The 13016-nt window shown below is 41.8% G+C and overlaps 1 protein-coding gene across 2 annotated transcripts; it reads right to left on the bottom strand.

The window, feature by feature from the left end:
* Positions 1–575: 575 nt before the first annotated feature.
* LOC113670793 (contactin-associated protein-like 2) lies at positions 576–9166 on the bottom strand. Of its 2 annotated transcripts, none has more exons than XM_089195480.1 (4): positions 7336–9166; positions 3927–5437; positions 2419–3376; positions 576–924 (listed from the first exon to the last, which is right to left on the bottom strand). In XM_089195480.1, the coding sequence occupies exons 1-3, from the start codon at positions 7602–7604 to the stop codon at positions 2451–2453; spliced, it is 2706 nt and encodes a 901-aa protein (XP_089051606.1). In that variant the 5' UTR covers positions 7605–9166; the 3' UTR covers positions 576–924; positions 2419–2450. The 2 variants fall into 2 exon arrangements, with proteins under 2 accessions (XP_089051606.1, XP_027042790.2); XM_027186989.2 differs by having other exon boundaries at positions 576–1265; positions 7336–9165.
* Between the last annotated feature and the right edge of the window lie 3850 nt (positions 9167–13016).

Genomic DNA, 13016 nt, shown 5'->3' with positions numbered 1-13016 from the left:
TGATCAAAGTAACCCTCTTGGGGGAAAATATGCAAACGTATGAAGAATAAAAATACCTAACAGCTACCTTGTTCCTGCCCCCCCCCCCCCAAAAAAAAAAAAAAAAAAAAAACCAATCGTACTTTCTAAATCAACCCTTCATCTTCAATGAGGGATCGATAAGTAAACTGATGATTCGACTAGGCTAATGATAAAGATAGACAAACCTCCATTGTAGCTGTGTTTTTCTCCATCTTTACATCACCTTATGACCTAACCAACATATTTTCTCATACGGTTGGTTTTCCCGCGCGACTAATGCACAACATCGTGAAAACAGAAAGGAAGTACAAATATCTAATTTCACACCTAAGAGCTTGAGGGTGATTTTTGACGCCTCTCGGGTATATTCCTAATATTAACTCTTCGTTACTGTTAGAATCTATGATGCTGAGAGGTTCCCTTCTTGGTAGAAAATTCCGCTCTTATTCGTTTTCTAGTTTGCATGAATTCATCTCATGGCACTTTACGTTTAACTTTGTTAAGTTTTTGAGTTACAGTTTTCGATTGGTTTATTAAGTAAAGATCCTCTGGAAAACGGTATCTCTTCTTACTTTATTTTCCTTTACAAAATGACGCGCCACCTCGCCATGAAGAAAAGTCAGGGATAATCAGGAATTACTGTTTAGCGGAGTATCGTTCTAAATCCTCAGTTTTCTCTTCACATATCTCAGTTGTATGTGCCTCTTACAATTGACAATTACCTACACTTAAAACGTCAAAAACTTTAATTTCTAGATGAACAAACAACAATAAACATTTTAACACAGAAACACTGTTGTCTTGTTTTCTTAGCAGAGCATTCTGTTGTATCACGGCCAATTCGTATATCCACCAAGTCAGTGGACTACGAGAAGTACCTCCTTTTCGCCGAAGTACGTCGCACTAGTTAAAAAAAAAAAAGAAAGAAAGAAAGAAAAAAAAAACAAAAAACAAAAAATAAGGAGAAAAAGTAAAAAACTCTCCTTGAGTGTGGGGCTCAAAAAGTACTTTTCGAGCGCCTCAAGCCGATGGACTTTGCCGAAAAGGAGGGGCTGCTCAGAGCCTATCGAACCAGTTTATGTCAAAGCCTGGTTCTAACCAAAACTAAAACTGATGGTAAAATTGTTACAGGCTGTGCAATAAATTTGCCCAAAGGCAATGGCAAACTCCTTATATAAATATAAAGAAAAAGCTGAACACAACGCCAACTGGCCCAAAGATCAGGTGAACCCAACATCAATCAACTGTAACGACAAAAAAAAAAATTAAAGAATTAGTGGGGGGGGGGGGGGGGAAATTTCACTTCCGAAACTGTACGAAGTACAATAGTTCAACCTACACAAACTAATATTTCGATCACAGTAATATTTCGAGTAAAACCTTTCAAACATGGTTACTCGAGGTCTATTCTAGAAATTGGCCAATGAGGAGCAAATGGGCCCCTATCAGTAATTCTAAGGGGGCTTTCCGGGCAACTGAAAAAAGCGTGTGCTCGGATTACTGCAGAATTCCGGATGTTTGAGTGGTGAAATAATGACTCAAACCAGGAAGAGAAAGGCAATTGAGGCAGTAAGAGGCTATAAAAGTTAAAGTGAGGTTATAGAACGGCCGTCAAATCATTTTTGTTGTCAGTGATGTTTTCGAATATTTTATTTCCAAAAAATAATAATAATACTTTTGCGCCCCATTTGACGCGGCAATGTAAATTTTATGCGGCATATCTTTCCAATTTGCGGAATTACCACAAAGTTGCGTTCTAAAATAAATCCTGGTTACCATAAAAATTAAAACCCGCATGTGTCATTCGCATGAGCGGTTTGACCAGCATTCGTTATTGGAAATTAACACGACGTCTTGTAGGGTTAATACTCGGGTAACCAAGCCCGGGGAGAAATTGCTACGGAGGAAAACGACAGATCATGAGTACTATTTATTAAAATTTTTGTCTCGTTTTCACCTTCCAATCGATATAAATTAAGACCGATGATTTATATAATTTCGGGTGAACAGTCCACATCGAGACAATTTTACGGGGCGTTCTTATCGAGTTGTGAGTAGCAACAGCTGTCCCGTCACCGGTGTCTTTCGTGACAGCTACACAATAACACATTGGACTAAATAGTTTCCGCTGGCCTAGTACACGGAGGCTCTGGAAACAGGCAAGGTTACCCTACCTGCTGAGGCACGATAAGCGATGTGTGAGTCAATAGAGATATGGTGAATTCTGAGCTCCGTCGTCGAAAGAAACGAATGTAAGTGATTATGGGACCAGTCTAGCTTAACAAGCCACTGTGACTGGTCACACCCTGGAGATTCGGACTACGAATTCCAGTTAATTACCATTGCCTCGATGCCTTTGACAGATTGATAAGGAGTAACATAACGAAAATTACTTACCTGTTTGTGTTGTAAGGTGTACTCCTCTACGACTAGAAGGGTTCCCCGTATGCAATTATGCCGGTTCTCACGTTATAACTACCGGCATCGATCGAGCGACGAACTTCAGGCAAATTCAGCTCGCCAGAGCGCGACCTCAGTCTTACCTCGGGAAAACCGTGCTCTTCTTCTGCAAACGATTGCAGCTTCTTCTGTTTACAGACTCCCCAAAACCCACAGCTGGGCACCATTCTTCGATTGGAGCGTTTCATGAAAATAAAAATACCAAGAACAAACATGACAAATACAACAATCATAAGCACCCAGGCCACCATTACTTGCCAAGATATTCTACCAGCGGCTCGCTCTCCAGTGGACGCATCTTGATCAAAGGGAACTGTAACGTCCTCGGAATCACTGCAACATTGGGATACGTTTGATGGCGGCAGTGCAGAGCCGAACACTTCAGAAGACACCGAGACAGGGCGAGCTATTGTAGGAGACATGGCAGCACCGGCGGTTGTTTCACTCTTCCTGTCCTTCTTAAGTATTACATCTGGGGTAGTTTGCGTCTTTTCATCAAAAGTGAATGGTGAAGAGACACGGTAGACAGTGGTAGTTACTTCATGTGCTATGGTTGGTTTTGAGGTGATGACTTTGTTTCTTAGTTTTCTCGTTGTGGACAATTCCGTGGGTGGATGCAAAGAAGGCTCCTCTTGAACTTGCCAACTCCAACTCTTGTGCTCAATGTACGTTGAAGTAGATGAACTAAGGCGAGGTTCCGGAGAAGTGGGATTCACAGGGCGACATATAGAATACAGGAAGCGTGAGGCATCGTGTTGTGCCTGCCGGGACAATTTTCTACCGTTCTTCAGTGTTCCAGAGCATTCCAGCGGCCCCACCATAAAATACGATCGTGCAGCAGTCTTAGAAAATGTGAGAAAAATTACGGGTAGCTTGGCGCGGTTTGTAACGTAGCCTTAAGCGGAGAAAAAAGGAAGAATTTCAATACTTCGTGGGTATTTTCTTAAAAAATAAAAAATAAAAAAGTGGCCTCTCTTACAGACACGCTGCAAACTCTTTCTTATCTAAATCTAGGCTTCATTGAGCTAAAGTTTTACGAACGCACTCGAGCAGGCCCGTTACTGCCAGAGGTTATCACCCTCAAAAGAGGCAAGATTGATCGATATTAGGAAGTGGTTTAAGGAAATCGGTCCGTAGCTCATGCTTACATGCATTAAAAAAAATTTTCTTAGTTCTAATAAGTTTGAGCGAGTCGTTCAATTTAGCTATCTAGTTTTTGTCCGGTGACCTTCAGGGGAACAAGAGAGATATCGGCTTAACCCTTAACACCGAACTGCATCCAATTTCTGGAAACAGTATCACCGCTGAGTCACAAATTTAAGTCTTGAGAATAAAGGAAATGATGATGACCTCAATAACCTCTTGATTGTTGGATAAATTCTCCATGCTAGTGCCATAGGAAATAAATAGAGTACGGTATGGAGAACTTGCATACTGAGGCCTACCTTCGTCTTCTCTCCATTTCTCGTCTCCAATGTCACAGTTGCAAGCAAGTCCTGGATTCGCGCACGTTCTGTTTACACCGCATGCACACTTCATGCTCCCGGCAGGCGCACCTGGCCAGTAGTCGGACACATCTCTTAAGTCTCCTCCTGCCCAACTCACCACAGCCGGACCCACTGGCGATTGCAGAAGTTTAGAACCGAAACAGTTGAAACTAACCAATTGACGACATCTCTCGCTTTGAGCTATCAAAGCTTTAATTCCATTAAGATCTGAATATTCCAAAGTGTGAAAGTAAACTGGATAGTCATCAACCCTGGACATAAAAACAGGTTGAGGTCCCACTTTGCTATGATAGACGAGCATTACCGCTTCTTCTTGATCGGTCATATTGCAAAGGACCTCCAGGGGTTTAATCGGTCCCCTACCGTCAGGATCCACTTTACAGTAAGCATCATCGGCCAGGCCCAGATCTTTATACTCCTGACAGGTCCTTAAGTATATCGGCGTTTCGCAGAGTCGACCACGGTGAAATGTCTTTAGGCAATCGCAAGAGAAATCACCATTCGGCAAATCGTTACACTTTCCACCGTGTCCGCACGGGTTCGGGAAACAACGGCTTGAGATGTTGCAACGATTGTACACCTTTCCGAAAGCGTAACGGCTCCAAGGTATTGCCCATAGCTCGATTTTCTTGTTATCCACATGTAAATCGTGGATGCAGCCGACAAAATTTGGCTTATCCTTAAAATAGCCATGCCCTATGAAGACTTTATTTTCAAACTTTGAGACTTTCCTCAACGCTGGATTTTCGTGCCTCAATTCTGCCATTTGATCCAGTTTCATCTTCACCTCTGTGTTGGTGACAATCACAAAAAGATAATGCCACTCTCCATCGTCTAAACTCTCTCCCTGGATTAGCAGCGGCAGTTGGCTCACTCCAACCACCAAAACATCCAAAACTACTTTCCCGTCACGCAAGAACACATTAACTTTTACTGCTGATTCGAATTTGTACGCTAACACGCCGTTGGCGATATAAGTGCGAAACTGCATTTGGACATTGAAGATGTTCTCGCCCTGCGAAGGCATGTATAGAAAAGAATCTGGAGACTGAAAGCTCACAGTTTCAAATGGCTCACGCTGGCAATTATTTTGAGGTGAGCCGTAAACTCGGTAGTTTTTGCGCGCTGGCGTGGGGCTTAACAAAACATGCCATCTGTCAAAAACCACGTTTCGAAGACACCCTCTTAAATTTGGTGATGGTCTGTAATCTGTCAAGACATTCAATGTGTGTTGAGGTATACCACCCACGCAAACAAAACCTTCAACATCAAAAGTAGTGTGTTCACTCTGCAATACGATAAGGCGCGTTTCCTCCTCGTGCTTAACTTTTAACTCCTTGCCCAACAAGCGCAGTTGAATGATGTGCCAGCGGTCATCTGCTAAAGTTTCTTCAAGCACCATGTGCCCATTTTGAGTGGGGATGCCATCACCCAGATTGACAGTGATTCTGTGGAGAAAAAGAGAAAACATGACAACCAAAATTTCTTGATAAGTTTTAATTTTGCTAAAAGGACACATCTTTTGCATCTCCATCAAAATCACATACTCCATGAAAACTACTGTGAAAATAGGTTGAAAGGTTACTTCTGACAAGTTAACCAGTTGTGATGTTATTATAATAGCTTATGACTATTTTTGGTAATGCTTCATAGAGTCTGACCAAAAAAATATTCTATCTACAGTCCCCACACTCCCCTTTCCTTCAATGTCAAATAGACACACAAAGCCTGAGGTTTAAGTAGGTGAGGTAAATAAGTAAGGCAGTCTTTCACGCACTGTTACTTTCTTATTTGAACTGCTTTGTGACATGAGATATGAGGCTCCAGGTTGAAGGTGGGATGTAACATATGGCACAAGAACCTATTTTTCAACCTCTTATTACCTATCATAAATTGTATTTATTTCTATAGATTAAAAATTTTATTATTCTATCATATTCCATTCCATCACACTCAAAGTCAGTTTATGTCTATAGCAATCATCTCTTTTCTATAAACATTGAATGATGAAGAATGAATTTGAACTGGAGGGAGGTCATAAATCAATGATATTTTTTAACTAACTATCATAGCTCCCGACAAATTCGTGTGATGACCATTTGCAGCCCATTAACTCATGATCATCCTCTGTTCTCAGTAGTCTCAAATTTGCACTCAATCGTTCTATGAACTTAGGTGACCCATACACGCATAAAAAGAACCCCAACCAAGGGTCATAATCCATTTAATTTTACTTCTCAATGCTATGATAGAACTTTTAAGGTCAGCAAAACAAAGGCATAATTGATTGAAAGGTAACCTTCGAATCTTTCCAACAGATTGTTGTTACATCTATCTCATGAATCAGGTCGACCTTGACTTTACTTAACTTTGTTACAAGTGACATCCAAATTCTTAAGCGTTCTTACGTTTGTACCACATTCCTTAATTGGAAATTAGTATCGATCTATCGCCTTTTACAACTACGTATAAAATCAAGTTTGCAGATTACACTCGACAAACGCGAATCGATACACTGAACACGGCTGAAATATTTGAACGCAGTACAGCTGTGTCGGGAGAGTCGTGTTGTACAATGAAAGCTTAGAATAACTAAAAGGTCTGGTGAGCCACAAATGTTGATTCAAATTACAGCTATTTTGATTTCATCCGAGCGAGAATCGCTTCTTTTTAATGGTGAGTTCTCACATGCATTCCAATTTAAACACTGTTCACCACTTTTAGGAGATATGTTATCACTAATTAAAACTTTAAACAAATGTTTTCAAATACATATCAGGTATCGATTTATATCTCGTTACAGAATAATAACAAAGAAGAAAAGCTGACTATGTTTTGCAAATACAAATCTACAGAAATTAAAAGCAAATTAGTAAGTTTACCTAGAGTCATTCGGTCGCCAAAAAGGCTTTTTAGTGTATTCTGCAATATTAATATGTGGTAGATTATGCCCATCTAAATGCAGCCTAGATTGCTTGTCCGACCACTAAAAAATAATGAGAGGGAAAAGTTCTGTGTCGTATTACTAGTAACTTCTCGCCAAAGTGACAGCTGTCTGCCTACAACAGATAATGTGGGAGTAATATTTTCGACGCGAAATTTAATGTTGCAGGTTGAAAATTTTATGCTTTTTAACTTGAAAGAATAGTCGCAAGAATGCTCAATGGTTTGAATAATCTTGTCAGAGCAATTTTTGTGTTTGTTCTCCCAAGAATGGATGGTAGAAACAGACAGGTTCGTACAACACAGTAAATTCTTATGCCGAATTAAAGGAAATTTTAGGCGCGTGACAATTTGAAGGGTGTTCACTTATACTTGCGTCAAATCTTAAACGCTCGCTTCTTACCTCAGCTTTCCACGGACCAAATCAACCATCAGGAAGTCTCCTTTTTCGAATTCACTACCAATGTAAACCAACATACCACTTGGATGGATGGTTTTGAATTCAAAGCTGAGTTTGTGTTCCCCCAGAGCATGTAATCGACGCCTCTGCGTCAAGTTAAACGAGACAAAATCGTCACCATCAAAACGTATTTCGTCGCTACTTGGGCGTGTTTTTAAACACAAACATTGCACTATGCTAAGAGCAACGATAGCGGCCCGTAAACTGGCCATCTCTGCGATGAGAACAAAACCACCCAGGTTATCACTAACAAACTGAATGGTCAACTACGCGCGTTTCATGTGTAACCAAAGACCATGGCAAGATAAGGCGGTTCTGCGTTTGATGGACGGATGGTTTCTCCTCCCCTTCTCGTTGATAAGATTTTCGTTGGAAAAAAAATGGATAAACAAAAAGTCAATAGAAACAATGAACAAAAAGCGTAGAAAAATATTAATGAGATGCAAGAAGAAAATGAGTATGCTTGACGACACAAACGAGCAGTTCCACCAGGGAGTGTTAAATGAACTGGATTCGAACTCGGAAGTCCCGAGCGAAACTCGCATATTGTTGTTAAGCTTCCGTCATCATTATCGCAAAGGTCATCTAAAACAGCAAAAAAAAAAAAAAACAAAAACAAAAACATAACAAAACAAATCTAAAACAGATAAAAATTTCCCAAACATAACTCATGGCCATTAGTTTTTTTTTTTTTTTTTTTTTTTAAGGATGTTACTCGGTTTGAGCAGGAAGACCTTGCACAACAATAACCTGAATTAGGTTGAGCCCGCAGTTCTTGCAGTGTCTTGCGGTATTTCCTAGAAAACGCCCCTAAGGCACATCGAAATGGCGGTTTTGTTGCGCGCTTCGATTTGTTCTAATCCACAAAGATTGCTGTAATTCTTCTCGGAAATGTTCTGAAGAACCTTTCAATAAGTTGGCGGGAAGAATTTTTTTTTTTTATTAAATATTCAGCTTAAATTGTATGAAGTCTTGTTCTCTCACGTTTCGGCTACAGTCATTGTTATTTAAGAGATGCCCGGTTTTGAGCATCGGCAGTTATCTTACGCGTGAGACTTGCACGATGATGAAATGGTCTCCAGGCGATATATTCCACTTATTACACAATAACCTGATGAAGCACGGGGCTCCGCTGTGATTGGTTGACTTTCAAAAGGTGTGATTGGTTGTTTTTTAACAGCTGTGATTGGTTTCCTTTAAACAGCTTTTATTCTCAAGTTTTATCATTGTTGCTTTCGGCGAGTTGGTTCCTCGGGGAGCTGTTGTCAACTTCTTTGTTCCTGCGTTTTGTAATCGTGGAAATCCATTTCTCCACTATCCTTAATGAAGCCATCTGTGGGGCGATTTAACAAATCGACCACAACTTTTTCCATTGTCTATTGAAGCAATAAACCGTCGGTTTACTGGCGTAAGAACCCACGCGGGTTATAACATGAGAGAGAAGTTTGTGAATCATTCACCTTGAGCTGGAAATTTTCATGTTGTTACATTAACCGGACCACGACGTCCTGTCAATAATCTTAGTGTTTCGCATTCTTAGTTTTGTATGTTCGCTTTTTGTCCACTGTACACGCTAAAAATCGTCATCTAAAAAAGCAGAGGACTTTGAAAGAGCATCGTTTCGCAAATGCTTTTCGGATTTCTCGCGTATACAAATGAAACGGAGGCGTTATATAACAGTGACGTAAACAGTGTCACACCATCGCTTCCATCAGCTTTATTCGGGCGTCTTGACGCGGACATTAGGCACGAAAGACATCAGAAAAGAGGTGTATTGTTGAAAACAGCCCAGCCATTGAGTCAGCCATCGTGATAAGTGTTTTGCTCCTCGACAACGTCAATTTGATAGACCACAATTAAATTATGAAATTTGAATAAATTCTGAAGTGTGTGTGTGTGGGGGGGGGGGGGGGGTGGGGGCATTTTTCGTGATTCTCAATGGAAACCGGCCATTGTTAATCCCTGGAGGGTGAGGTTGGTGGATATTGGTTGTGTCGCGATAAAATTCACTTGATTCCCCCATGTGACTCTGTAATATTCTTATGATTCCCCCCCCCCCCCCCCTCACTGGCAGTTACTGGTAACTGGCAGTCAATTTTCTATAGTTCTGCTTTACAATCTGTTGGCGACGACTGACGCACCCTTCGTTTCCCCTGAAATTCATGTGATCCTCAATTCCTCCAACTCCCTTTCCCCTTTCCCTCCCCCTTTTAACTCCCTTCCCCTTCTCCTCCCCCCTTTAATTCCCTTTCCAGTCCTTCTCCCCCCTTTAACTCCCTTTCCCCTTTCCCTCCCCCCTTTAATTCCCTTTCCCCTTCTCCTCCCTCCTTTAACTCCCTTTCCCCTTCTCCTCCCTCCTTTAATTCCCTTTCCCCTTCTCCTCCCCCCTTTAACTCCCTTTCCCCTTTCCCTCCCCCTTTTAACTCCCTTCCCCTTCCCCTCCCCCTTTAACTCCCTTTCCCCTTTCCCTCCCCATTTTAACTCCCTTCCCCTTTCCCTCCCCCTTTTAACTCCCTTCCCCTTCTCCTCCCCCCTTTAACTCCCTTCCCCTTCTCCTCCCCCTTTTAACTCCCTTTCCCCTTCTCCTCCCCCCTTTTAACTCCCTTCCCCTTTCCCTCCCCCTTTTAACTCCCTTCCCCTTCTCCTCCCCCCTTTAACTCCCTTCCCCTTTCCCTCCCCCTTTTAACTCCCTTTCCCCTTTCCCTCCCCCCTTTAACTCCCTTTCCCCTTTCCCTCCCCCTTTTAACTCCCTTTCCCCTTTCCCTCCCCCTTTTAACTCCCTTCCCCTTTCCCTCCCCCTTTTAACTCCCTTTCCCCTTTCCCTCCCCCTTTTAACTCCCTTTCCCCTTTCCCTCCCCCCTTTAACTCCCTTTCCCCTTTCCCTCCCCCTTTTAACTCCCTTTCCCCTTTCCCTCCCCCCTTTAACTCCCTTCCCCTTTCCCTCCCCCTTTTAACTCCCTTTCCCCTTTCCCTCCCCCTTTTAACTCCCTTCCCCTTTCCCTCCCCCTTTTAACTCCCTTCCCCTTTCCCTCCCCCTTTTAACTCCCTTTCCCCTTTCCCTCCCCCTTTTAACTCCCTTCCCCTTCTCCTCCCCCCTTTAACTCCCTTCCCCTTTCCCTCCCCCTTTTAACTCCCTTTCCCCTTTCCCTCCCCCCTTTAACTCCCTTTCCCCTTTCCCTCCCCCTTTTAACTCCCTTTCCCCTTTCCCTCCCCCTTTTAACTCCCTTCCCCTTTCCCTCCCCCTTTTAACTCCCTTTCCCCTTTCCCTCCCCCTTTTAACTCCCTTTCCCCTTTCCCTCCCCCTTTTAACTCCCTTTCCCCTTTCCCTCCCCCCTTTAACTCCCTTCCCCTTTCCCTCCCCCTTTTAACTCCCTTTCCCCTTTCCCTCCCCCTTTTAACTCCCTTCCCCTTTTCCTCCCCCTTTTAACTCCCTTCCCCTTTCCCTCCCCCTTTTAACTCCCTTTCCCCTTTCCCTCCCCCTTTTAACTCCCTTCCCCTTCTCCTCCCCCTTTTAACTCCCTTCCCCTTTCCCTCCCCCCTTTAACTCCCTTTCCCCTTTCCCTCCCCCCTTTTAACTCCCTTCCCCTTTCCCTCCCCCTTTTAACTCCCTTCCCCTTTCCCTCCCCCCTTTAACTCCCTTTCCCCTTTCCCTCCCCCCTTTTAACTCCCTTCCCCTTTCCCTCCCCCTTTTAACTCCCTTCCCCTTTCCCTCCCCCTTTTAACTCCCTTTCCCCTTTTCCTCCCCCCTTTAACTCCCTTTCCTCTTTCCCTCCCCACCTTCAACCAGGTGATAAATAATGAACGGTGTCTTATTCCTGCGGTTTAAAATAAATGACTTTGTGAAAGAACACTTAATCGAGTATTTCTTTATCCCACTCTCGCCAAGATAAGAAAATCTTTCCCTTTTCAGAGAGTTTAATATTTTATATATTATGTAACTGAAACCGCACTTTTTTATCTGAAGTGAAATGGTAAAAAATTTGAATTAATGTTTGAAAAATGCTTTTCTCTGATTTACACAGCTTTAAAATGAACTGGGCCATCCTGTTTTTAAATATTGCAGACAAGTAGAACGGATGAAGATCAATGAAACATCCGCAGTCAATAAACTAGGCTTCCGCGGATTGAGACCAAATATTATAAGATATTTATCTCTGAGTCGGCTCTATAGTGAAAAATCTTTGAGATCGACATGGCGAAATTACTTTTTTTTTGGTTGATTGGTTTTTTTTTTTTTTGCCGCAGGACTGTGAGGTAAAAGTGCCGTCTCATGCAAGTGATGGGTCTGCATATTAAGAGATTAGCTCTTAGTAGGTATACTGCGCCGAGATAACATCAACTTAATCTCCTCAACTACTTAAGGAATATAACACTCAAGCAAATAGAATTACCATGACACAACGCTGATGAAAAATGCATATCTACGCTAAATTTCCTCGGAATACGGTAGATTTATAAATACGGTTTGTCCCTGCATTAGGCAAATACAAGAGATCCTTGGCAAATACTGATAATGTTAAATCTTTATTTTTTTCAAGATCCAAAGTGTTACTGCCGGCGAGAGCCTCTCTTTTATTTACTCAGCCACGCCCTGGCTTCCTATTTTAAAGAGATACAGCTGAAAGAGGAACTGATCATCCAATGCGATAAATGTTTTTCTCATAGGCAATCGGTCTTTCAAAGGAAAATACGACCTAAATAATCTATTTTGCATTGTATGATAATCAACTTTGAGTTATTTTTTTAAGCAAGATACGGTTAACTGTAATATGATGTAGCATTTATGTGTTGCAAAATTGGAAAGAAGAATATGATGTCGGTTTTCTATTGACTAGAAGGAGATTTTACCGTGATCAGCCAAAAGTAAACGAGCTATTATATTCAAAGAACTTTATTGATAATATCACCCTGTGATATCTGCATTAATTTTCCTGCGATTTCACTTTTCTGCAAAAAGTATAAATGATTTGCTTCTGATGGAAGAGAAAATATAGTAAGATGTTTGTCGAAAGAACAATACGTACAGAAGGCTACACTATCTGTTTCGTTCAAAGTTTAAAAAATTGATTTTTTTCTTCAACAAAAAAAGTGACACTTGTTTCATACACGCAGCTTTACAATTTCCCTGTTAATGTTCAAAAAGGCGAAAAAAGGAATAAATTTCAAAAACCTTTTAAGAGAGATTAGCATTTAGTTTAATTAATTTCGTAACCGATTGCTGTCGCCGAGAATTTGATCCCCAGGCACTTGCTGATCTTTGCAGGGGTTCCAATAATTAACTTTTTCCATAAGCGACTGCCTGCTTATGGTGTAGCAGGCAGTTGTGCCCCGAAAAGGCGCCGTAAAGCGAAAGCCAAACACGAGAGCGTGCCCACTGGCTAAACAGAAGGTGGTAACGGGTCTAGCGGGCGGCAGTAGACTGCTGGTAATCAGCTTTGACCGAAATCCCTGATTTCAGCGACATATTTATTAAACATTCAAAGTATTTTATTTCGACATGATATGAACTGATCGTTCACCTTGCTGTTTCGAGCCTAGTCCAAGTAAGTCTTTCGGGTCTTTCACTCAGTGCAAAAGTTTGGCAATCATAGCACAAAGCTGTTGCCAAAATTTCTTGTTTCACT

Source organism: Pocillopora damicornis, chromosome 2, assembly GCF_964200805.1.
Source record: "Pocillopora damicornis chromosome 2, jaPocDami1.2, whole genome shotgun sequence".
NCBI classification, from domain to species: Eukaryota; Metazoa; Cnidaria; class Anthozoa; order Scleractinia; family Pocilloporidae; genus Pocillopora; species Pocillopora damicornis.
Note: the sequence above shows the minus strand (reverse complement) of the source record. Positions and strands in the feature narration are given on the sequence as shown.